The 24522-nt window shown below is 44.8% G+C and overlaps 2 protein-coding genes across 2 annotated transcripts in view; both read left to right on the plus strand.

The window, feature by feature from the left end:
* The first annotated feature begins 383 nt into the window (after positions 1-383).
* The window catches only part of LOC126556650 (phospholipid-transporting ATPase ID), a 143293-nt gene continuing 119154 nt past the window's right edge, over positions 384-24522 (plus strand). The window contains exon 1 of the mRNA XM_050212041.1: positions 384-387. The gene's annotated coding sequence lies outside the window, so the exon portion shown is untranslated. The remainder of the gene's footprint in view (positions 388-24522) is intronic.
* On the plus strand, positions 7875-15884 carry LOC126558148 (dipeptidase 1). Its single transcript, XM_050214108.1, has 8 exons — positions 7875-8105; positions 8241-8397; positions 12980-13112; positions 13289-13686; positions 14808-14892; positions 15297-15372; positions 15442-15580; positions 15664-15884. The coding sequence occupies exons 1-8, from the start codon at positions 7951-7953 to the stop codon at positions 15769-15771; spliced, it is 1251 nt and encodes a 416-aa protein (XP_050070065.1). The 5' UTR covers positions 7875-7950; the 3' UTR covers positions 15772-15884.

Below are 24522 nucleotides of genomic sequence, written 5' to 3' on the forward strand. Positions count from 1 at the left end.
CGGTGCGGATATAAAACTAATTATCAACTGAAGCGCTCTATTGCAACTTTTATGTTAACTCCGACACGGATAACAACACTCCGACTCCAAGCACACAGTGTCCCTCCGTCTGATACTCGCGCCCAGTGTGTATGAATTGTTACTATACCATTGTGTGTATGTGAATCCTGACCCTCACAGCCTGACAACCGCAGCGCCGCCTTAGAGTCCAACATAAAATTTACCCACCTTTTTTTACACCGTTCCCCGAGTGAAGCAAAGTTTTTGCTTCATTTGCGACCATTACAAGATTGCCTGGTTGTGTCTTGTCTTAAACAAACCGAGCCGCGGTTTGGGTTACTCCTAGTAAAGTACTCCCTGTGCTTAAAATACAAAAAAAAACCCTCCCTTGCCCTTTTTTCTACCCTCACCCATCCGGCGGGGGCTTTGGTTTGTATGGGAGTTGAAAATGTTTCTAATGAAAATGACACCACTATCGGGGTGCGGTCTCGTATCTCGCCTTGCCCGCTCGGCTCGTTTTCACGTGCAAAAGTTCAACCAGTGACAATTTAGTGCCAGTGTTGCCCTGCAGTTGATGCATTTTTTTTTCTGTTCTACCACTTTTACCGTTGCACTTTCGGATGGTACTCGAAAGGGAAAACTTTTTTGCTTCCCATCAACTACAACAAAAAAAAACAACATCTCCTCGCGTCCTCTATCTGTCAACTCGACCAGGAGATAGGAAACCTACGGCACCGGTACGTTGGGATTAAGTGTGCGACACAGATCACAACGCAGGAAGCAAACACCCTGACACATGAAAGGGTTATCAGCACGAAAAGTAAGATATAAGTTGAGTTGTGGGACTGAGACTTGAAGTGAAGAAAAAGAAACCAATCCGCATCCTTCAGAAAAGGAAAGGAGAAACACGAACCCTTTGGAACTTCTCACGGAGTATCTCGTGAGCGCAACGTTCGGTGGAAGTTTAACCTTCGCGCGGATACGTAACTTTGATGCTTAGCGACTTCTCAACGATTTTATGCCGTTGATAAAGCCATGCGCGTGGGAGCCATCTGCGAAGCGGGAGGTACTTTGACTGAAGTTCTGCGTCCGTGTGTGCGGCAGAGCAAATGTTCACGATAAAAGAACAGAAATAAAATTAACATTGTTACGATAGTTTAAGACGTTGCACAGCAATTTTGTTGGCGGACAGCGAGATCGGCAAGTCGGCGATATGGAGATGACATGCCACGAATCTGGTTCCGGGGGTTTCAACGAGGAGTGCGAGAAGCATTTTTATGCTTGTCAGGTTGCGGGTACGTGACATGACTGGCTGAAACAACACGAACATGTTGACAGCCTGTGTTGCCCCTTGTTTGCATTCTTCACTCAGAACATACCAACTGCTGAACCTTCACTTCGCCATGAGTGATGCTTTTATCAGACAAATATTCAATTAGATGCAATTGGCACACACACACACAAGCACACCCACACGAAAGAGTTGAAAACAAACTCGATGAACGTAGACATTGTTCCGCTTTTAAGGGATGGTGCTACTTTCACAATGATGAATGAGTCCTTAAATGACGAATTGCGTTCCGAATGCATCGAATTGAAATGCAAAGAACCGGTACCTACACTTTGATGAAAAAAACTCTGAAGCTCTCAACACACAATCATAGCATACTCTTGCATTCTCAAGAGGCTCAACAGAAGGCTGCTCCAACGTTCTAATATCGATCGAACGGCCCCACACAAAAGAATAGAAAATCCGGCTATCGCTTCCGATAATTTATCAAAAATGTTGGATATAGTTTTGAAAGCTTTTTTGATTGATGTGGCATAGGACTTCCGACCCGGCCCCGTAAAATTGGTCGGTTTTTTCCTTCTTTCCTTCAACCCAGAATGGAGACCACACACACACGGAAAGCGGATCAAAACCGTGATTTTCGCTTCAGTATCGATTTTATCTACCAGGTCACACTGCTGACGGACTGACCACTTTTCTTTTTTACCTCTCATATCATCCCTCCATTGTGGGTTATCAGGGTATGTGCGGTTTGTGGGTGAACTTAAAGTTTCACTGCCGCCCAATCACGGCAATTGTGGTTTTGGCGTAGCCGCACGCCGCTCACAAGGTGAAGCCACTTTATCCAGGCGTCTTCATTAATCATGCTTGCGGTTAGGATAATCTTCTACTGAAGGAGCGTTTTTAATGTCATTCTGCGACTTCAATAAATGATTATCCAGAAGATAAAAAGTGTTTGATGCGTTTCATTTCGCCCGAAGTGTAATTGATTTGATTGAAGTGTTGCAAAAGTTCGAAATGGACCAGCTACATTGCCTGGTTTTTGTTTATTTAAATTAAATGTCTGCCCTGTTCTGTTCTTTCTATCGGTTGTCTATTTTTTCTTCAGCAAACAACATCAAAGGCATAGTTTTGCATGCTTAAATCCATCACATCTAAACAAACTTTGGCGTAGCTTCCGGTTGCTTTGAAAACCGGATTTGGTCCTACCTGGGAAAACAAAACGACTACGTACATTCGGAAAGGTAGATATAATCCTCTGCTGCATAAATAAAAAATTATATCCCAAAGCTCTGCCTCGCTCTCTCTCTCTCTTTCTCTATCGCTCTTGATCCGTCTGCATGTTTGGTGTAGCCACCGGCTATTTGTTCTTCATGTGCGCCATTCTTCAAAACTCATGTGCCGTTACGTACTTGCAAGCTGTAGGTTTTTTTTGCTCTCTCAATTTTTTTCTACCCCTCCATCTCACTCATCCCCCGGCAAGAACGCATTGTCGTACGGCAAATGGATGAAATTTAACGTACCATGAAGATCAAAAACGTTGCATAAATCAGTAGCAAACGTTGCGCTTCGCATAGCATAGATGAATTCCTATCATACAAACGATGGCAGCGCCGTGCTCCCGAACACGTTATTTATGCTCCGGTCGGAAGGCTGTGAAAAGAATTACTATTGTAAAAGCTCGGCCTCGGCCAGCAAACCTAGACCCGCTCCGAAAGCATCCCTGCCGGTTGGGGACGAAGCAAATACTTTGCAATCCTTTCCATTCCATTCAACGGGAAAACTAGAATCGACATGGTGAGTGTGGTACGTAGATTCCCAGGGTTGACGGACATACTGGGAGCTCCGGTATAGAATTGCCGATTCTTCACTCGAGAAACACCACAAAGTACACATACACAAGGGCACAAACACACACACACATACCCATGCTACTACACAATTGCTTGAGCAACACGTAAAGATTTATGAACCAGCAATCTACGTATGTGTCTTTGTGCATGTGAAATGCCAACCATATGCCCTCTGGCTGGCCATTTTCTTTCTTTGCTAGCTAACAAATCCAACCGACTTCTTGTCTGCGTGCCAGATATCGCTGAGTAGGTACGGCAAGCGCAAGCGGCAATAAATACAGGGAAGCGGCACGTGGTCAAATAAACGAGGACTCGGAAACCTCACCCATGAATGGCGCCATCCGTGCGAAGGTGGTTGAACATTTTTCCAGCCCATTCATCATAGAAGCTTGATTCTCTTCTTCTTATCACCATGCCAATCCGTTTTCAAATAAAATATCACCAAAGCTCCCGAGTTGACCTGTCGAGTTTGTGGCTTTTGTTTATGGTGATTATGGCTTCGGAAGCGCAAAGACTTAGCTGCTGGATTGGATTTCGGTTCCGGCTTTTGTGCAAAATTTATTATCAAAAAAGATTTATCAAAGCAAAACTACATTTAATTTCACCCAACCAAGTCGACATCCGTCCACTGTACAAAATAAACCACACTAAACATCTCAATCATAGAATGGATCTATAAAAAAACGCTTTAAAAGCACAATTTCGGCTACTTAATGGAGACAGTCGGTAGTTGACGTTAACTATGTTACCCCATGAAATGCCAAGCATTTGCAATCAGTTACATTTAACGATCCGTATCAAAGCACACTCACCACAAACTGATGACGTTGTGATAGTTCATAAAGCTGCACTAATGGCGTCACAAAAGCAGATTTTTCGGCTCTTCCTACGCCAGCATGCTACCAAACCAAAAAAAAAAAAAAACAAACTCTCTTCTCTCGAAATGAAGCAGGAGAAAATGGCTGCCAAGAAATGATTGCACTATTTCATGCCATACCATGCCAAGCGAATCGAAACGAAATGCATTTTTTGGAATGGCCGACCTTAACCAGCTAACGTCCAGAAATCTTCTCGTACGGCCATTTTTTTCTCAACAAAGCCAGTAACGATCAGTAGCCAAAAGACGCTATCCGTACACACGAAGATGCGCAACCGTCCAAACATGTCCCTTGACACTCGCAAAGATCTCTCGACCTTAAAATCTTCCCGGTGCGAAATGCACATTGCACAAAGTGTACGAGGTGGCCGGGGAACATTCGAGTGCAAGAACTCCCGTGCCGGCGACGTGGAATGGAAATGTTACAAATGGAATTTTGATAGAGATGGGTGATAAAAATATCAATTTTACCATATGACACATAAATATGCACATCCTATCTTGCTGGGTACCGTTGCGGGCAAATGGGCTGCGAGCAGGCGATTGAGAGTTTTTCTTGTTAGGGTTCCTGCCGTCTCTACGAGCTCAACTTTACGAGCCGAGCTTCCCGGAGGAGGAACGGGGCAGTTTCTGTAGTCTGTGATAAAGTTGGCCCACGTGGTAGTTTGGAAAATCTGGTCTTTGTGTCGACCGTCCCGTTTCCCGGGTACTTCATTCGATTGCAACGATCATCGTCACAACATGAAGTTCGATGAAAACGAACATCCTTCCGATGCAGCGAGCAAACGAACAAACCTTTCACCGTTCCACTCGCTGAAAAGGCCTGGAATGGAAATATAAAAGACGGTAAAATCTACAGCACCCCAGTCATAACACCGCACGCCTTTCCCCAACCTCTCACAGTCCCTACACATCGTTGCGCACTCGAACCATTTCGGCGGACAACTTTGTCGGTGGTGCGTGATAGGAATTGCATGTTGAACTTTTTTTTTTTTGCTTGTTGGTCCTCCATTTTACGGCTGCACAGCCATGGTGGGGTCTGGTAGTGTGCCAGTAGTTCCGTTTTATGGCCACCGCCACCCTCTTGAATAAGAAAGAGAAAAAAAAACGTAAGTTCGGGGTAGAAATTGGTAAAGACACTAAAGCTGATAGCTATTCCCATTTTGATTATGCCACCACCACAGTGACTGTACGGCGCTTTCATTGCAGCAAAACAGGCGCTGAAACATTCTAACACATTCTGTTCCCACCGATGGAACGGCCTGAGTGTATAAATTTTACTCCTTTTTTGGGTGGCAGATTATGGAAAAGTTTCCTGCATGAGTTCCTGACGCTTTCGACGAGTGTGCGGTGTAAAGTTTATCTTGGGGAAGTTAAAGGTGGCACTAGAATAATATTACCTTTATTGATTCAGCTGACGAGCCATTATTCTTTCCGTTAATGCGCTATCTTAACGCCAAAAAGGATGCAATGTGTCAGTAAAAGAATCTTTTTTCAATATTTCCATTAAATTCCACGATATTATATTCCTAACTTGTTTTCTGTACCTCGAACCCCTGAAAGTATGCTAATTGCAAGCTTAAAAATCACTTTTACAGTTCCGAAACACTAATACTGCATTATTTTCTCATGTTAAATCGCTTTCCTTATTGAAGCGTACCTATTACGCTTGGGAAAGGGTTTTCATGCAAAAATCCACATCCGAAGGTTCAAGAATTAAGTAAACACCACCCGAAAGCGAACCGAAATGAAACCACATCCTGCACAAAGCTTCCCACGAGTACAATCGTATCAACACATTCTCTTGCGTAGTGCCATTGTTCGAGTCCCAATCTCTCAGCCCCCCAACAGTAGGCTCGTATATTATCACAAATAATCATTCTTGTGCAAGAATTGATTCGCATCCTCTTCGGCTGAGATTTTACTTCCACCCGCCTGCCTGCCTGTAGCCTTTGGTGAGCTAATGATAGCCACATTGCTACTTGCAAACTGCTTCGTGCCAATTTAGCTTTTCCGGGTCAAGCATGTAGCCATCCATTTAGCCAGTTCCGGTAGCGGATGGGGATTATTTGCTTGTTGGCTAGCAGCGGCACCCACACGGTAAAAGGGGTAGCATTCTTTTCACATGCCGCCTACTATCGGGTGCTGCATCTGATGCGTATCTTCGTCGATTCGATTACTCAAACATCATCTCAATGCCCGGGACAGTGCCCGGAAGAGGATAATTTCCGATCAATAACTGCTTCGTCGTCAGCCGGTGGCTCGAATCTCGGATCAGTTACCACCATTTGGTTGTGGCTGTGGGTGGTGTATATTATTGATTCCGTGCCAAGCCGAGCAACCGATGCTGCTCCGATTCCCAAGACACGACACGGCTGAGCCGGTTCGATGTGCATCATGTGCAGAACCGGTGCTGCTTTTCGTTTGCAGACACTTGCAGGCAGACAAGCCGGAATAAGGAAATCGCTCGCTTGCAAAAGCCGCACAGTACACATTGTGGCGATGGGCGGTGCGGTTGACCTAATGCAGATACGGTTGAGCCGCAAACGAACTCGCCTCGGATGCCGTTTGATCCACAGCCGAACTGACTTCTTGTAGCGCTTTCCAGCAAACTGACAGCTGCAAGGTGAAAGCGATGAAATCTAATCAACGGTCGGTATTCAAAGCAACCGTTGCTTACACCGACACTGACAGGCAGCAGAATAGAAAATTGTCAAATCAAATCTTTAAACGAGCATTGCTTATTTATGGCCACCTAACGACATGACATGTAAACGCAACCATTCTCAGCAATTGCCACCAATGCCTGTGTGGGTTTAACAAAACGATGTGTAGACTTGGAGTATGATAATCGCTTCTCCAACGTATCCTGGTCATGGCACCACACCACCACCAAAGACGTCATTTTTGGCTTCGTACCAATCTCGAGACGTTCCTGGAACGGGAATTCATAATTACGGCTACCCGAAAGCTGTTGATTAAACGTTGAACCAACGCTTCGTTAGGGGGCACGGTATCGATAATGAAGTTCAAACATGTTGCCGTGCCTTCAACTTCAACATCAGCTCGCTTTCCGGGCGACGCAAAAGTGGGCCACAAAATAGAACGATGCCGAAACTTCTGGCTCAGCAGGAATGAATTTTAATCCGATTCGTTCGTTCTAGGCGATGGCGATGCAAAATGATTCTACCATTTCTTGATGTTGATTTTTCTCTCCAGTTTCCTATTTCTCATCTTTCTTTTTTTTTTTTTTTGTCTTCTACACAGCTCATCGCTCGGCTCTAATCAGTTCGTACGACTGGCGGGTGCATGCTTTGAACTGGAATCCATCGTATCTTCCCGGTGCTAGAGATCACTCGCCTTCATTCACTCGCACTGCAGTGAATTTGGCAAACATCGGATCAGAAACCTTGATGCCATCATTATCAACCACGTTGATGGTCCCACAGATCGTTCGATTCGATAACGACATCGCCCTACCCGTGGGCCGTTATCAAACGCAGAAGCTACCTTACCGTGTACGATACGTGGACGAGGGTACCACAATCTGACTATATCCCAACCACACCCGGATCACCTTATCACACTCGGGTCAGCCCAACCACCACCATCATCCTCATCCTCATTCTGTACATCGTCTTTCGATTCATCCAATCGTTTCGGGCTGAGCTTGTACCACCTGCCAACATCTGGGACCGGCCAACCTCACCGAAACGCTCGCGGCAAAGGACGGTTCGTCCACCGCTGGACAACCGATCCCACCGGGAGCACAACCAGCTTCCCATCGACGACCAACGACGGCTGACAGTGCCACCGACGACAACCCAACCTCAACTCCGGAGGGCGACCGGTGAACCGTCCAGAAAACGACACAAACACGACGACGACGACGTGGAGGACGTCGGCGACGTTGCGTTTAGTGCGGCGCCATGCGTCGCCGGAAGCCGATCGAAGGCTTCATTCTGTGCGGAGTTTTCTTCTGGACAATAATCGCCCATCTCATCTCGACATGTTTGGCCATCCAGCTCGAGGAGCGGATGGAGATTGTGCGCAAAGTGCTGAAGGAAGTGCCTTTAATCGATGGGTAAGTTGGGGACGAAACTTTTTACCAATGAAAAGATCCGCTCACCATGATATAACTTTAAAGTTTTTCGCAAGAGTTGCACTACTTTCAACTTTTATAATAAATGTGTGCTTCCTTCCGTACTTGACCAATCAGTCACAACGATCTACCGTGGAATATACGCAAGTTTCTCAAGAATCAGCTACGAGAGTTTCGGTTCGGCGAGGACCTGCGCGACATCACACCCTGGTCGACGAGTGCCTGGAGTCACACGGATCTTCGACGCCTGAAGGAAGGCATGGTTTCAGCACAGGTAAGTCCTGTTGAACCTTCATTTTCTTTCGATCCCCAGCAATCACGTACCATGTCGCATGTCGCTGGACGGACTCATGAAATGAAACCCTCCCTTTTAGATGACAGTATCTATTTTTCAACGCGTCCCTACCTAATGATGGGCGTGTCTGTGTGCCTGTGTCGTTCTTGCAAAAACTAGCCGCAGTTGCTAATCACTGTACCAATGCTCAATCCGGCACAAAAAGGAAACGCCGGCGCCGATGATTACTTTCAACCAGTTATCATTAAATTGGACTACACCGAAACGGGTAGCCGGCAATGTCTGCAAACGAAAAAGAAAAGAGAGGTGAAAAACACTTTCCACCTTAACAGTCTCCGTGTTAAAGTGGTTCCATTTCCCGTGCAAGAACGCAAAAAGTGAGCAACCAAGGCCCTTACTTTCCGTCCGCACCGTTGTTTTACGTGATTTTTCACCACGTGCAAAGTCGCACGCCGATGCTGGGCGAGAAGAAACGCCAGATAATGGCGCCACTCGGCGTCTCGGCAAACTTTAACGCGTTGTCCCTTTTGTCGCTATCGTACGGTGCTGGTAATATAGGCTCTCCAGTCGTTTCGCTCAGGTCGTCGTGTATCGGCATCACCCGAATCCCCGTAGCTGTCATCTACCGCATCAGTACGGTCATCATCACCTATCAGTGTCTTCCGTGGGCCGGATACTCGATTTCCACGCGACGATGGCTACAAACCACGGGTCTGAGTGTGTCGAAAGCTTCCAGCAAATAACAGTCGTTCGCATGTTTTTTCTTGCTGATGCTCAAGACAGGAAACTAATTTTCCTGCTCTCACGTTCCCATCGTACCGTGCGTGCAATGGAAACAACGGCTACGGAAACAACACGCGCCACCAGTAAACGGTCGCCATCTTCTGCGTGCGGGACCAGCATAATGTCTCCATCCACTCGGACCCGACGAGCCTGAACCTCAGAAAACCGAAACCATCACCCCACGGGATGGTGCTATCATCTCTAGCGTGCCCAGACGCTGAGACGTGATAAAAACTCACCCATTTCGGACTATTTTCGAACGAATTTTCCAACCCTCCGAGCCAACACTCCCAAGTTTCCACCACACCTCTCTAGTTACCTTTCGTAGCGATGTAACTTTTGACGGTTTGATGGATGTTGTCGAGCTTTAGCATCGTTTTACTATCGTTTCCTTTTCGTTGTTTTGTTTCCTCACACTCGAACCGTTTGTTCCTAGTTGGACAGATAGCGAATGGTAAGAAAACACCATTCACTTACACACCCACACACAGCCAGATAGACACTTGGAAAAAAAAATAGTACCATCCTTCGCAACAGCACTGGTGTTTCGATTTTATGGTATACCGTTGAAAAGCTAAAACAAGTTTTTCCGCTTTACACATTACGCCTGGCGCTTTTCCGGCCGCGTTCCGGAGAACCATTGGCCGCGTTTGACCATCCTTATCGTAATGCGGTGGAATCGTAATGCCTGACCGGTTGTTAAGTTTATGTTGTAAGCTTGTTTGTTTTTGCTCAATGTTTTAAATTCGACACGAAAACTTCATCCTCTTTATCACCCGCATTGGTTGTGCGGTGATCGAGCACACTACCCGTGCACCCGTTGAAACGCCCGGTCTGGAACGTTGATGAAGCCGTTGCAGTTGCCATCCAGAAGCATGCTTGGTATGAGCAGAAAGATGGAACAGCTTTTTAATCGTGTTGATGTTATCAATGTTTTTAAGAGATGTTTACTCTAAGAGTTTTAGGATGAAACTTTAAAGAACAGCTGAAGTTCTCAACTGTAATTTACCTATCTTGGGTTATGAATCTTCCCAAATTGAGTGGTTTATTTGATTTTAAAACTGCTTTAAACCACTTAGAATAATCATTATGATGGTATCGTCAGAAATTGGAACTTTGACCCACTGGTAGTAGATGTTATTCGCACAGTCTTCCAATCCGAACTCCTCCGAAAGCCTCAATTGCTATTCAGCAACAGTCAAAATCTAGTCAAACAGGCTATAAAAACCAGGCCAACAACTCTTGCGATAAGCAATACGACAAGTCCGGTATATTCGACTGTATTAAAAAAAAAATCTGCGATTTTTGCTCGATTGCCCCCTTCATCTTCATCCCACAGCACCAGTTCTGCTTACCGAAACTTGGCCCACTAGGCACACCGATATCTAACCGGGAAGCCCGTGAAAGGCCCCGCCAGATTCTGTCGATTTATTTCTCACCACCAGGTCTTACAAAATGTTCGAAATTATTTTTCTAAAATTTTAAAATTTGAAATGAAAAACCATTTTGTTTTATTATTTACTAGACAATCTGAACAATTTTTTTCAGGTTTTTATTTTAAATTTTATCAAAGCACAAACAGTTTTCGGACCAAACGAGGGGTAATATGGTGTTAGAAACCACAGCGGCGCCTGCCATCACACCCGTGTTAAAATTCCATCCGAATCGATCTCGCTTAGAGAAGACTGAATATCTAACTGTTTGTGCTATCAGCAAGTCTAGTAAATCGTTAGTCAAAAGCGTGACCTGATAGATCGCTAAAAAAAGAGGAAGACTCATTACAAAATTCCTGGTCCGTAAACCCTTTGTCTTGTTATGTGATGCAATTCATTTCATAGTAATCAACAATTTCAAAGTGAATGATTTAAGTAACATATTTTAATTGATGGCCTTCTTTCACAAGTATTTTTACTATTTCATTTTGAAAAAAACAGCGGACTAATAATAAGACATAAATCCAAAGCTTAAAAGTTTAAATCTTAAAGCTGCTAGCATGACACAAAAGGATACTTAAAACAAGTTACAAATGTCACACAAAAAAGATACAAACAATACCTAATCATATCTCGATTCACTGTTTTCTCTGACCATCCCAAGAGATGTTTGTTTATCCACCCATCTGGAACAATCTCGTACTTAAGACTTTCATTGTTCTTTCCTTCACGATATGCCCCATTTCGCCAAATACACTTTCGAAAGCAAACAAAAACATAACCCGGTGAAAAAGAAAACAAAAAGCAACATAAATTCAACCCATTTAATTGAAGATAAAACGCTCAATCAGCAGGATTGCTATAAAAATTAAATCATTCACTCTTTGTTCGGGCTCTTGGGGGGAGTCTGTCGCTTAACAAGGTACCATTTAACCACCGCCAGAAGCTCCATTTTATGCTCCGTCTTCGTACGCATCAGTCTCGAGTGCGGAATAAATAATTCATTTCACACGAGCCAGAAAGAATAGAATAACCAGTGCCCCGCTCACTGCAAGAACACACCTTCAAGAAATGGCAAGGTGTTAGAATCGGACTCAGGGCGTCCTCTGGGCACAACACAGCTGCAAATGGAAAGAAACCTCCAACAAAAATGGCTATGCAAACGAAGCCAAACCACAACCAAGACTACCTACTTCAATTTCTTGGGCCTTCCGTGGTTTTTTTTTTTTTTTTTCTCCGTGGATCGGAGAGATTTGGGGTCAGGTGCTGGGTGAATGTGTACCGAGCGCGTTTGTTGTACTTTCTACCTTCCCCACGGTATGCTCCGGCTTCCGGTTGGATTTTGCCGAGTGGGAAAGACTTCTGCCTTGATTGTCCCCTTGAGACGACAATGACGGTCCAATCTTCTTTCAATCTCGGGCCAAACTTCGTCTCTCGCTCTCACGAGCGGTGAGTTTTTCGTTTCCACTGGGCTTCTCTGCAAGATTCGGCGACGTGGGAAAGGGATCGGACAAAAGGGAAAAAAAGGTCAAACACAGAAGCCCTCAAAGTTTTGTCTGAAGGTGGTTTTGCTAATGTTATCTTTGTGCTTCGTGATTGTCCTTATCATCGGCAAGTGTCGTGAGACTAACGCTGACACCGTGTGGCTCCATACTCGTTGAAAGTTTCTCGATTGCAAAATTCTTGAACAACCGCTCCCGTACACCGCGCCAGTACACTACGGACGAACGAGTCGAAAAAGAAATCTATTTAACCTTAGTGAGACTAGTCAATTAACTCTAAGTAAATTTCTTTTCACGCTGCCGTCGTACTGCCACGAACTTTGAACATGCCACACTGATGGTCCGCTATCGCTCCGACGCAAAACAGTACAGTACAGTTTCTCAGGACAGTGAAAACACATCCAACATGATGCTTGCTTGCTTTATGTTTTATGATTTCTTTCCCCTTTGCCACGGTCTCCAACAACCCACTGTCTCACATCGGGTGAACCAGAACCAGTCTGCACGTAAATCATTTTACACGCAATAGCACCCCGTACGGTAGTGTGCCGAGCTCCTTCACTGGCCGGTGCTTACTAACTGGCTCCCGCTGCGGATATCGACTTCCTGCTTCCGATGCGGTGTACTGCAAAAATTTACGACCGCTCCGTGATTGCGTGCCGAGCGTTGGTTTGGGTAAATGTTTGATCTGCTCGTTTCATTCCGTTTGTTCGTGTCAGTTTCGGCGACCATTGCTCGTACGCACCACACTCATCCCTATCGTAAAGCTACCGTTTATGGATGGTTTTATTAAGTGTCTTCTTCGTTTTTGTGTTGTGCTGTGGTACTGTCTTTCACTTACAGTTTTGGTCGGCCTATGCGCCCTGCTCGTCGCAACATTTGGACGCAGTGCAATTAACGCTGGAGCAGATCGATCTCATCCGACGGTTAGTAAACCTTTACCCGCAGCACATGGCACTGGTAACGACTGCCGATGGTGAGTATTTCCGGTGTTAATAAACTGTCGACCGCCTTATTGCGTTAATAGTTCTTGCTAAAGTAGTTAATAAACTGAACAAACAGTTTTGTGAAAGCTTTTCTCTTGAAAACGCCTGAAGGTATGCAATTGTACAGTAAATTATCTTTTTTTAAATGAATTTCTACTTGCCACAGGTATCGAAGAGAGCCACCGGTCGGGCAAGCTGGCCAGCCTGATCGGGATCGAGGGTGGCCACTCGATCGGTACGAGTCTCGGTGTGCTGCGGACCTTCTACCAGCTTGGCGCCCGCTATCTCACGCTCACCCACACCTGCAACACACCGTGGGCCGACTGTTGCAAAGTTGATGAGCCGGGACGCGTACCCCACATCGGTGGGTTGTCCCACTTCGGTACGCTTGTCGTGACCGAGATGAATCGACTCGGTATGATCGTGGACCTGTCGCACGTATCCGTACCGACGATGCTGGATGCGCTGGCCACCTCGAAGGCACCGGTCATCTTCTCGCACTCTTCCGCCCATGCTATCTGCAACAGCTCGCGCAACGTTCCGGACCATGTGCTGAAGCGAATCGTAAGTTCTTTGGTCACCCACTGTTCCCCCCCAAACCAAACAGCTCATCTGCGTTTAATCGTAAGCTCGGATCCGCTGGTGGTTGTGGGCCGAGCTCCAATTAAAAGCCCCTATCCCTCCCGTTCGCCAAACAGGCCAAACGGTTCCAAGCGCTGCCCCGAACGCTAATGAAGTTAGCCCGGGAAGCAAATTAAAATGAAAATCCATGCCATACTGTGCTGCTAGACGAACCGATGTCCACGTAGAAATAATTTCGGTTAGAGCTTGTGCCATGCCCGCCCCCAAAATGGTGGCGTTTATTAATCACGAACCGTCTCTGTTCTGTCCGGTGGATATTATGTTTCCCTTTATTTTGTTGGATTTGAGCGAGAGAATGACCAAGAAAAAACCAACACTCACACACAGACTTCTTATTCATCGGTGCTGCCGAGCTTCCAAGAACCCAAGACAGCTGGCCGCCGGTGACGATCCAAAATATTTGCATAATTTGATGAAATTTAATATAGCCGTACCGTGTACGGTCCGGGTATGTTCTTCTTGTGCAGACATTGGTACGGTCTCGTGTTTTGTTTTTATACGAACAGCACCGTCGGCAGCACCGTAGACAACCAGATTTGAGTGTGGATGCCACATCTTTTGCCACTTCTTTATCGACGACATTGAAATCACACTACTTGAAAAAGAATAACAAGAAATTAATTAAAAATCAGCGCAAAAATATGAATATTTCAGTGCGAACCGGACGAACCTCGCCTCCTTTGCAAACTCCGTGCGTTCATTACGAATATTGCTGGGTTTTTTACGGGAGAATCTCCAAATGTGACACCTACAAACGTAGCAAAACAGTAACAAACAGAAAAAAAGTATCCCCCATCTATGTCTATTTTTTAATGCATTTTTGTTTTTTCGCTCTACTTTTTTTTTTCCTTCTCATCGTTTCTACCCGCAATCCCTCGGTGTCGGAATTGCTCCACTGTCTCATCGACATGCCAAAACACAATGACACGGCTGGACCACGGTAAAACCAATTTCCGCTACCAATTTGCCGTCACTCGACCGCACAAAATGCCGTCACCTCACCCGATGTCAACCGGATACGCCCGCCTCACCGCCAAATGTAGGCCGTTAACGGTGGTCTGGTCATGGTTGCATTCTATCCCCACTTTGTGAGCTGCGGCGAAAAAGCAACACTCAAGGATGTTGTTGGTGAGTATAACAGCCGCGGCTGCCCCTCGTAAATAACTCCACGCTCGACAGACGGCTTCTAATGCACCGAAATTTAAAACCATTCGCTAACCCTCAAGACCTTAACCGGCCAGATGACTAGGGCACAGTGTATGCGAACTGGGGCATGGGTTCGTGGTAAATCTGCATAGTGACGTTAGAAAAATCTCAAATGTCTGACAGTAGGGATCATTAAAATGGCTGACGTATGAAAGCAACTCAATTTCCGTCCCACTGTACTGTCGCAACTAAAATTGGATTATAAATTTCGAATCCTCGATGCAAATGGAAGCTTCCTAGAAACAATGCAATGTGAAACGTGAACCGTTATAGAGCTACAAGCGCTTAATCGAAATTTTAAAAATATATCCGTTTCTTCTCCACAGCTCACATTAATCACATCAGAGACGTGGCAGGTGTGGACCATGTCGGCATCGGTGCCGGGTATGACGGGGTGAATTTGTAAGTGAAACCGCTCCGTTCACCGCTCCGTTCCCTTCCCTAACCTCACTGCAATCCGCTTGTCCACAGAGTACCGCAAGGTTTAGAGGATGTCTCCAGGTATCCCTACCTGTTCGCAGAACTGCTAGAATCAGAACGGTGGACCGAGGAGGACATAGCGAAGCTAGCCGGTAGAAATCTTATACGAGTTTTCCGACAAGTGGAGCAGGTAAGCATCACCGCGCACTTGAACTTTACCCAAAAAGGGGGCATTGTAGCATTTTTGCATCACGCTTTCCTCCGTCTCGGTAGGTGCGGGATCAGCTCGAAGCACAGGGGATGCTTCCCATCGACCAATCGATACCACCGGAAGATATTCTCGGTCGCTCGTACTGTCGCTACTCTGGGCCGCGTACGTGATGAAGTGTTACTGCCACCAGCTCCACTGACTACCATACCCTCCTCACTCTTCCACACACCATCGAACCAATCCACCAGAACCGTCGGCCGATCGCGAATGTTGAACCCTGGACCACTACCGACGGTTAACGCTGACAGGTTGGGTTTCGTACGCCTAAAGGTCTCGTACGGCAGGCGAAGCGATCAGACGACTAGGACGAAGCGTAAACAGTTTCGCCATTTTATTGCATATCACACAGTCACACACACAAACACTAACTCACTCAGTAGCTCCGTAGTAAGTCAGTACGTTGATCGTTGACAGAAGCGCCACATAGCGCAGGACCGAATGATATTCCTGCAATCGGTTGATTTATCTTGCAAAAAGCGATTTTTTATTTCTCTTCTACGTGCACCACCAATTGGAGAACCTTTGTCGAAAACTTCGTGTGCAGCGAACGGAGTTTGAAACGAATTGCAACACACATAAGCGAAACGGACAGCAGACTGTCCTAAGAATTTTAGAAACTACCACGGAACGATAGTAGTGCCCACGATGGTTGCTTTCTTCCAGCAGGAATTGCATCACGCTTGGGTGAGACGTTACTGTACAGAAAGATTCTGAGCCAGCATCGAGCGATCGATCGACTTCGATTTCCAGATTAGACAGGCGCATACTATTGCACCGTTTGATGTGGTAGAAAACCTTGTACATACACTATCATCTAGCAATGATACACACTACAACGGAACGAAACGGTTTAATGCGGATCCGGAAGCAGACCGAAAGCAGCAAGCGTACCGAGTGGGGGTGAGTTGATTTAAAGTTTTTAACTTTACAACAATGACTTACATTATTTTCTGGGAAAAGTTGGTTTGCCGTTTTTCTTTAGTTTCCTTTGACAGTGCGAATCAATCAATCAGCTGCCCAGCTAATGGAACTGCAATCGATCATGTCCGCGCGCGTCTCACACCTTCCTTGCCTCACCGCTACACACACACACCCACAACACGAAAACACGACAACTCTTTCTTTTCTTTGTTCGTTTCTCCACTGCACAAACACTATGGAGAATCAAAAACTCGTCAAATCGAAATGTGATATATTTATATTGAAGCCCAGCTTAACAAGACAACACAATATGTGCAATCAAACACTGTATCGGGTGACTTGTTTTAGTTTGATTAACATTACCTTCACAACAAACCGACCATTATCATAAACATTGATGCAATTCCTGTGCGATTTAGCATGAATTTCCGTACAAATATTGATCCTTCTAACGAGAGTCTCGTTTGTTTGCAATTGATTGTTTTTTTTTTTCGTCTCCAAATGAATGCTTTTTAATCCGGCTTTTTTATTTAATCACACTGAAACTCCCAGCTCACCAAAGTACACCACCTGTACATTGCATGGCAAAACAATACCAAACCAATCTGTACATATGTAGTAGCAGTGTAATGAATGCCTTCATTCGGGTCACACTCTTCTTCTTCTTCTTCCTCTTCCAATTCCCCTGAAAAGGTATAAATTATTTCCCTTTTATCACCCATTTTACTACAAAAAAAATACTCTCTGTCCACCTGTCCACATGGAAGCACCATTTCCATCCATCATCTTTAACTATCAACCTACCAAAAGCAACCGAACTGACCGGGGTTTGGAGTCGTAAAAAAACCATGGGGTTTTTTTGTAATAAAACATAAACACATTAAATCACTTGTACCATTCTACCAACATTTGTGCAAAACACTACACACAAACAGCGAACCGAAAAGGAGCGCAAAACCCCACGCCACGTTCGTTTGCATCTCCGTTCGTGCAAGTACCGATGGACAGCTGATTGATTTATCACGCCACAATGATTAAAACAGATTTATGCCTCACAAGAATGGGTTCAAAGATCGTGATGTGTGCATTTTCCCGGCAATTGTTTTTATTTTTCAATTGACACACGTACACCGGCGCGATTTACATTGCAAATGGGGTAAATTGTTCCGGTAATCTGGTGCTGCTGCCCATAACTGGGTACCTTATTTATGAAGCGAATCGGCACACCGGGCGCAAACCATTTTTGTGGTTTTATGGTAATGAATTAAGCAATGCTTTCAATTCAATTTTGTTTCATTTTACTGATGTTAAAAATTAACAAGCTTCTTTCCGGAAAGTGATTTCCCCGCACACGCGGTACGCACGCTCTGCAGATTGATTTGCGTGTTGCGTTTAACGCAAGGGAATGTTTGGAAACAGTGCAAGTGGAATGAACAATGCTAATAGCTAAGACACTAGTTTGTAATGTAGCATACTTTGAACAAATTCTAGACTAACGCTCCCGTCGCCGATATGATGGAGCGGAAAGGATACACACAAAAACCAAACACATGCGTTGTATTATATGTAGTGTATTGTTAAAAAATACGATCGAATGAATTTAAATACTAGAGCAAAAAGATGAAAATATTTTAAAAAAACGCAAAACAAAACTAAACTAACTCGTCAGAACAAACCATAGGCTCCTAGCTCTGTACAACAATCAGTAATTCATAGTCGAACGATAAGACAGGCGCAATCTCCAACATTTGGTTGGAACCAAACAAAAAAAAAAAAATAGGGGGAAACAAAACACACACAGAAACTCACAATTTTTTAAACAACCACCACCACCACCACCATTACCCCATTTCGTTTTCCGTCATATCGAACCACACGACTCATTTCCACATTTTCCACTGAATGCCAAATGAACAGTTCGTTTTGTAGTAATTATGCTAAGCGATGAAAATATTGAAATTGAGAAAGAGACCAAAGTAAAACGTTTTGCAGCGAGCGAGAAAGAGAGCGTAAGTATCAAGGCGCGTTACAACGCTATCGGCTAAGTGTACAAAGAAGATCCGATAGGGCAGAGCAGAATGAGTAAGAAAACGGAGGAGAATTTAAACAAAATACCAAAGCTAACCTTCTTGATGATTTAGGAAACCAAAGCGCATCTGGAAAGGAAAACTAGAAACGACACTTAAAAAGAAGCAAACGAAAAGCAGTGGGGAAAACAAAATCTGTTGGATGAGTTGAAGGGGATAAGCAAGAAGCTATAAATAAATTGTTTAATAAACATTTAAAAGTCACATCAAACCATCACTGTAGTTCACTCTTTCTTCTTTCTCGTTTATCATCGTTCGATAGAAAAGAAAATTCCCCTTTTTTGGGAAGTGCAAAATTGTGCAAATGATTTTCATCACCTTTCAAATTGCACCCTTTCATCGCACCCAACCCAATGAGCTACGATGTACCGTAGCAATCTTCAAAGGACGAAAGAAACGCCGGTGATCGAAAACCGGAACCGGAAATGCAGCAGAAACCCCCCTTTTTCCGGGTCTAACTTATGCGGGTCGACACACCCATAAATCTTGATGGTGAAAATGGATCGTACGCTGGCAAAAGCCTTCATTTGCTTCCTAGAACCTCCTCCCCGCATCCCTGCATATGGATTGCGATAAGCGATACCCTCGCTCGGAGCTCCTTTCATTTCCATTCATTTTCCTCATCAATCATCGTCGCCCCGGGTACGCCCCCGGTACGGAAACACGAGAGACATGTATCGGTCTGCCCATCCATCCATTTGGTGAACGGCGCACTAACCGACCTCCCCCGATATGTACTGTAACCACTCAGTGTGTATATGCCAAACCGACGGGCTCGTTTGGCGCTTGTTAGTGTTTGCTTTGGTCGTAACAGACACGGTTCGATGTAAAGCAAGAGCAAGGGAAAATCGCAAACATTCGCTCCATCTTTAACCCTCGCCGCCGCACGGTTGATACAAAAGAGCGGCCATGTTTTTTTAGCCTGATCATGAATCCATCATCTTGCTGTAAAGCACCAATTTTAAAGACTTTGGTGAAAGTTGTTCTCTGGGTACGCCCGCCTTTTCAATCTTAAAGCTTCGAACCTGGATTGAAATTGAAGTATATCCCGTTCCCGAGGTACAACACCAACTTCCCCGAATAACAGAGGACGGCGGATGGTCAAATTGATCGGAATTCTATCCAAACCATTTGTTTTGCCATTATCCCCATTATTGTCACTTACACCACAACCAATTACCGGTACGGTACCGGCATTCGGAAAGCATATCGAACCACATACCAACCAACATATTGTTTTCCTGTTTGGCATGCCTTTTACCCTTAGCAGCTAAGCAAAAAGCGAAATATCGAAACGCCTTTTCTCGGCCGACCAACTATCGTCGTCGTCTCTGCGCTCCACGAAAGGCACTTTTAATACGTGTGTAATAGCAAAGCAGGACCCAGCTTTCAGTACAATTTCATCCCCATAATCAGTCATCTTTCGAGCTGAACCGTTAAAGGATACAGGCCCCAGCTAGCGCAAATAAATGAAGTGGAAACGTGAAAATGTGTGTAACGAAAAACGTCCGGCAAAACCGAAACCGTGTCCGTGTCCTCTGCCCATCGATGGTGTAGCGCCATTCCAAGGGCTTGTCTCAACGAAACTCCGGCGAATTTGGTTCTAGTTTCGTGTCGAGTTGAAACACCATCATTTGCCGCTTTGAGCTACGGATCTATACGGGAAGCAAACACACAACTACAACGACCAAAAGCACTCCTTTTCGTTCACTTCCTTCTCGATGGTAAGCATTCGGAGCATTCGTTTCTACTTATGGACCGACGGACGCAATTGGGAACATCTTCGTCCGTGCTGTAAAAGCTTAGCTTGGATTGGGTTAGCTGGAAGTGGAGTGTGCTCATTACAAGAAGCTTTTGAATGGATTCGCTACGTGATGTACGTTCCGGTACTGAGAGTGAAAAATCTTTGGTGGATGATTTTTTTGTTCCTTCCACACACGTAAACTACGGTCCGTTGAAAAGGTTGGGTTTAATGTCCGGCACCGTATGGTACATGATGGTTTGGCATAACAGTTTTATGGGAACGCTTTTATGCTTGTACAGTAATGGAAAAAGATGTATTTTTGCGTTGTCTAAAGCATTGTTGTTATTTATTTTGTGATCTTTATGTTTACTAGTTTTAAATTCAAAATCATATCGCTTATTTGATGTTACTTTTCAATCTTACCGTTTTGACACACGGATTGCATATGTTTCGGCGCTGTCAAAACGCATTCCATGGCTTTCTAATGCAACGCGCACCGAAAGCACTCTTGCAGCGGTTGTCATAAAAACCCCGAGTGTCTTTTTTCGATTGACAGGCACGTATTCGCTATTTCACTATTTCACAAGACCCTGACATTCCATTTCCAAAAAACCCCATCGCAGATCAGACATCAGCCAAACTACTCCCAGCTCTTACCAGGCTACGTCCCACAGGAGAGAGAATACAAAAAAAAAAAGAAAACACACGATTGGATTCCTTTTATTTCCGAAACCTTATCCCATCCTGCACTCCAGTGTAGGTGTGACCAAATGAACCCACCTTCGGATGCGCTGTCGACTAACGGGGGAAGGAATGCATCATTTCCTGGTGCATTCCTGTTCGTTTGCATTACTTTTGCATATCGAAAGCTTTTTTTTTGCTACTGCTTGTCTCTGGGTATAAAAGCGTATCTAACCATCACTCACAGCTTGATGCTTTTTTAAAATGCGAAAAATTGCGTTGAACCACAAGCCAGAAAAAAAATATCAATTATAACCAACATAACACATCTCTTAAAGTAAGTATTGCTTTATTTCGCTATCATTTCTATCAGTTAATTATTCACCCAGTGCGACATCCATCCCGCTCTAATGGGTGTCATTTATAGTACAAACAAAAGGGCTTCATCTCCCCACACACATTTCGACTCGAACTTTACCGACCGGATGTTGGGTTTTCGTCGTGTAAAATTTGTCACGCTCAACACTTAAGGTCTCACCTAATGTTACTGCTGCCGCTGCGACATGATTGCGAACCGTTGCCATTGTAAATAGGCCAGCACTAACCAATGACGATGTCATTTTTCGCTGCTGCAGAGTGACTAGGTTCACCCTCGAAAGACACGCGCACCAGTAGCAGTAGTACTCCATCGAGAGCAAAAAGGAAACACTCAACGTTGATGGTAACATCAACCGAACCGTTCCACACTGTGTCCCATGTCTTCAGGAAGCATTATACGTGAGTGTGTGGGTATATTCGAGGACCATCCGCCATCACTAGCTACCTCCAGAGATCTTCCAAGAAGATTTCTTCCCCTGAAGGGACTTCGCCAGCACAGAGCACGGGCTGCAGAAATCGTGCCGCAGAGGTTTCGGGAAAAGAAAAACACACCACAACACGGGCACAACCGGATCGGTACCGAAAGCAGCTGGTGCATGAAATTGCACATTAATCTAAAAGCTTTCTCGTTAGCTGCAAACTTACACGCTTACGATTCGAGGTTTTTGGTGCAAAGCGGTGGCGTTGCGCCTGTCGCCATCTTCTCGGTGCTGCACACGTTTTCTGGCCGGGTATCGAGATCGTAAATGTCTCATATTTATTCAAGAACGCTCTAACTAACTCGGCTCACTTTGATTTGTTCGCCAAGCGCAAACTTTACTACCACTGCACTGCTGCTCTGAACGGAACAAGCCAGACAAACTAACCCAGAAGTACAGATGTTCCCCGAGCGCGCGTGTGTGTGTGTGTATGTGCGCGAGTGTGTTAGGGAAACATACGATCAAGCTTTAATTACGAAATTCATGAGCAATTTATCATGCAACTGATTTCCATTCAGTGTTCCTTCCTCATTGCTCAACAATTATTAGATTTGCTTCATTTTCTTATAATGAGCAGAGTAGCTAAACTGTTGCTGAAGTGTGGAAAAACAAGCTCATTTTACGTGAAGAATATGCAAAACTTAACTTTCCAAAAGCACACATCACAAAACCCAACAGTGGTCAAGTTTTCTTTCGCAGTATCAACATCACACCCAGCAATGTTTTAACCAACCGAGAGCATGAAAAATTTATGACCATTCGTTCTATTCGTTCCGTTCTTTTTTCTCTTTCGAAAACGAAACACCAAACCAACCAAAGTTAGCCCGTTTTGAACAGATCGAAGTTATGTGTGCGCACAAGCTATATGAATTATGCGGCGGCTTGTAAGTTTTACCTTCTTGCCAGATTACCCGATCGCTCGTTTCGTTCTCTCACACTGTTTCTTTCGCCCCAAAAAGTGTCCTTTCCGAAAACTTCATAATTCTCGCCAGCTGCATTTCGATCCGACTGCTGAGCCTTTTTTTTTCGATTGGAGACAGTAGTGGGGCTTCAAGCCTGCTTCCAGAGTAAGTAGTAAAGCCGACGGGAAAGTATGGACCATTCGACATGAAAGTTTTCCACCCTCGAAACATATGAACATACACCGTGTCCCACCGTTCCATATTTCGACCAGCGTGGAACCAGAACGAACGTACGTGTGGCTGCCCGTGGTGCAGCAGCAGTGTTAGGGTGATGCAGCAAGCATTAATATTAAATTTGACAATCTCCACTCGGCTGTACAAACGACAAAGTTTTGTGTCCCGGCGAAGCGCATTGTATTGTCCACTCGGTTGGTGCCTGGAGCGGTCTCCGGAGTGTTTCGCTGATCATATCTATCATCGGATGGTTCCAGCGATGGAGTGGTTAAGTTATTCCTACTTATGGACGCAACGCTGAAAAGCACCGACTAAGTAACGAAGCTCAAAAGTTGTCTATTGTAAGAACATTATGATAACATCCTCACCAAACTTTTGTAGCTAAACTTACGCGCTTCGTTTTCCGAAAACAAGATGGCTGCATCTATTTATTAGTGAAACTCAAGGTAGGCAAAGTTTGATGCTTGGTTACGAATGGAATTGAACTTTTTCCTAGCATAGTTTGTACTGGAAACTGATTGAATGTCTAACGAAATGCTCAAAAGAACAGCACAAGGACATTTCTGAAATGCATATTGCATACTTTTAGGAGACGTTTTTACCTTTCTAACATCAATTCGTAGTAAAGCGATCCTCCGTGATCTACCTTGCCAAGTCTGCTAAATCTTCCTTTTATCGTCCATCCAAGAAACTATTATAGCTCTCGCAGTTTTCTTTGAACATTATTACTCTGTTCAAGTAAGCGGTTCAACTTCCTCACAGTGCAACCGTTTATCAGCGCTTTGCAAACCACTCGCTTCAAGACACTCGCGCTGTTTATTACACATATTAACAACAGCAGTGTCTCAGCACCAGCACCGTGATAGGAAAGTGTGTGCACAAACCCGACAAAGACACTGTCAGCGATGCTGGGCTCAATAAAGGAACGACCACGATAAGCCTCACCACCGTGAAACAATGTTTAACCGCGAAACGAAACACAATTCTGTGAGCCAGCATCCAGCTTCCTCTTTCCCTGGTACCCAACGCACCAGGCAAGCAAGCAACAATGGACAAAAAAAAACAATCGCCTTACACGATGGAAGTTCATAAATATAATAAATTACAGTTGTTTTCTGCAAACAATTATCTACCATCTTGTCGCTATGTTTGCCACGGTGTGCGAACAGCACTCGCTGCCATGTTAATGCGTTTCAGCGAGGGACAAAAAATAAATGTGCACCGTTTTTATTTTCCTGTTTTTTCCCATCACAGGACCAGTTTCCACGGTTTGTCCTGTCCTGTACTTTCGTTGTTTCGCCTCCACTGTAGGGGTAGGCTTTTGCCGGCCGGAGATGAAGGTCGCGCCGGATAAGAATGGTGAATTATTATGTCTTTGAACGGTGCTCTTAGGAAAACATTTAGCGCCCGGTCTGCTTGCCAACGGTTTCGCAGT

This window comes from Anopheles maculipalpis, chromosome 2RL, assembly GCF_943734695.1.
Source record: "Anopheles maculipalpis chromosome 2RL, idAnoMacuDA_375_x, whole genome shotgun sequence".
Classification (NCBI taxonomy): Eukaryota; Metazoa; Arthropoda; class Insecta; order Diptera; family Culicidae; genus Anopheles; species Anopheles maculipalpis.

Bases quoted from the DNA above. Each gene is read 5' to 3' on its own strand.
- LOC126558148 (XM_050214108.1), top strand. From the start codon at position 7,951: ATGCGTCGCCGGAAGCCGATCGAAGGCTTCATTCTGTGCGGAGTTTTC. The intron at 13,113-13,288 runs GTGAGTATTTCC...TACTTGCCACAG, and splicing joins ACTGGTAACGACTGCCGATG to GTATCGAAGAGAGCCACCGG. The intron at 14,893-15,296 runs GTGAGTATAACA...TCTTCTCCACAG, and splicing joins AACACTCAAGGATGTTGTTG to CTCACATTAATCACATCAGA.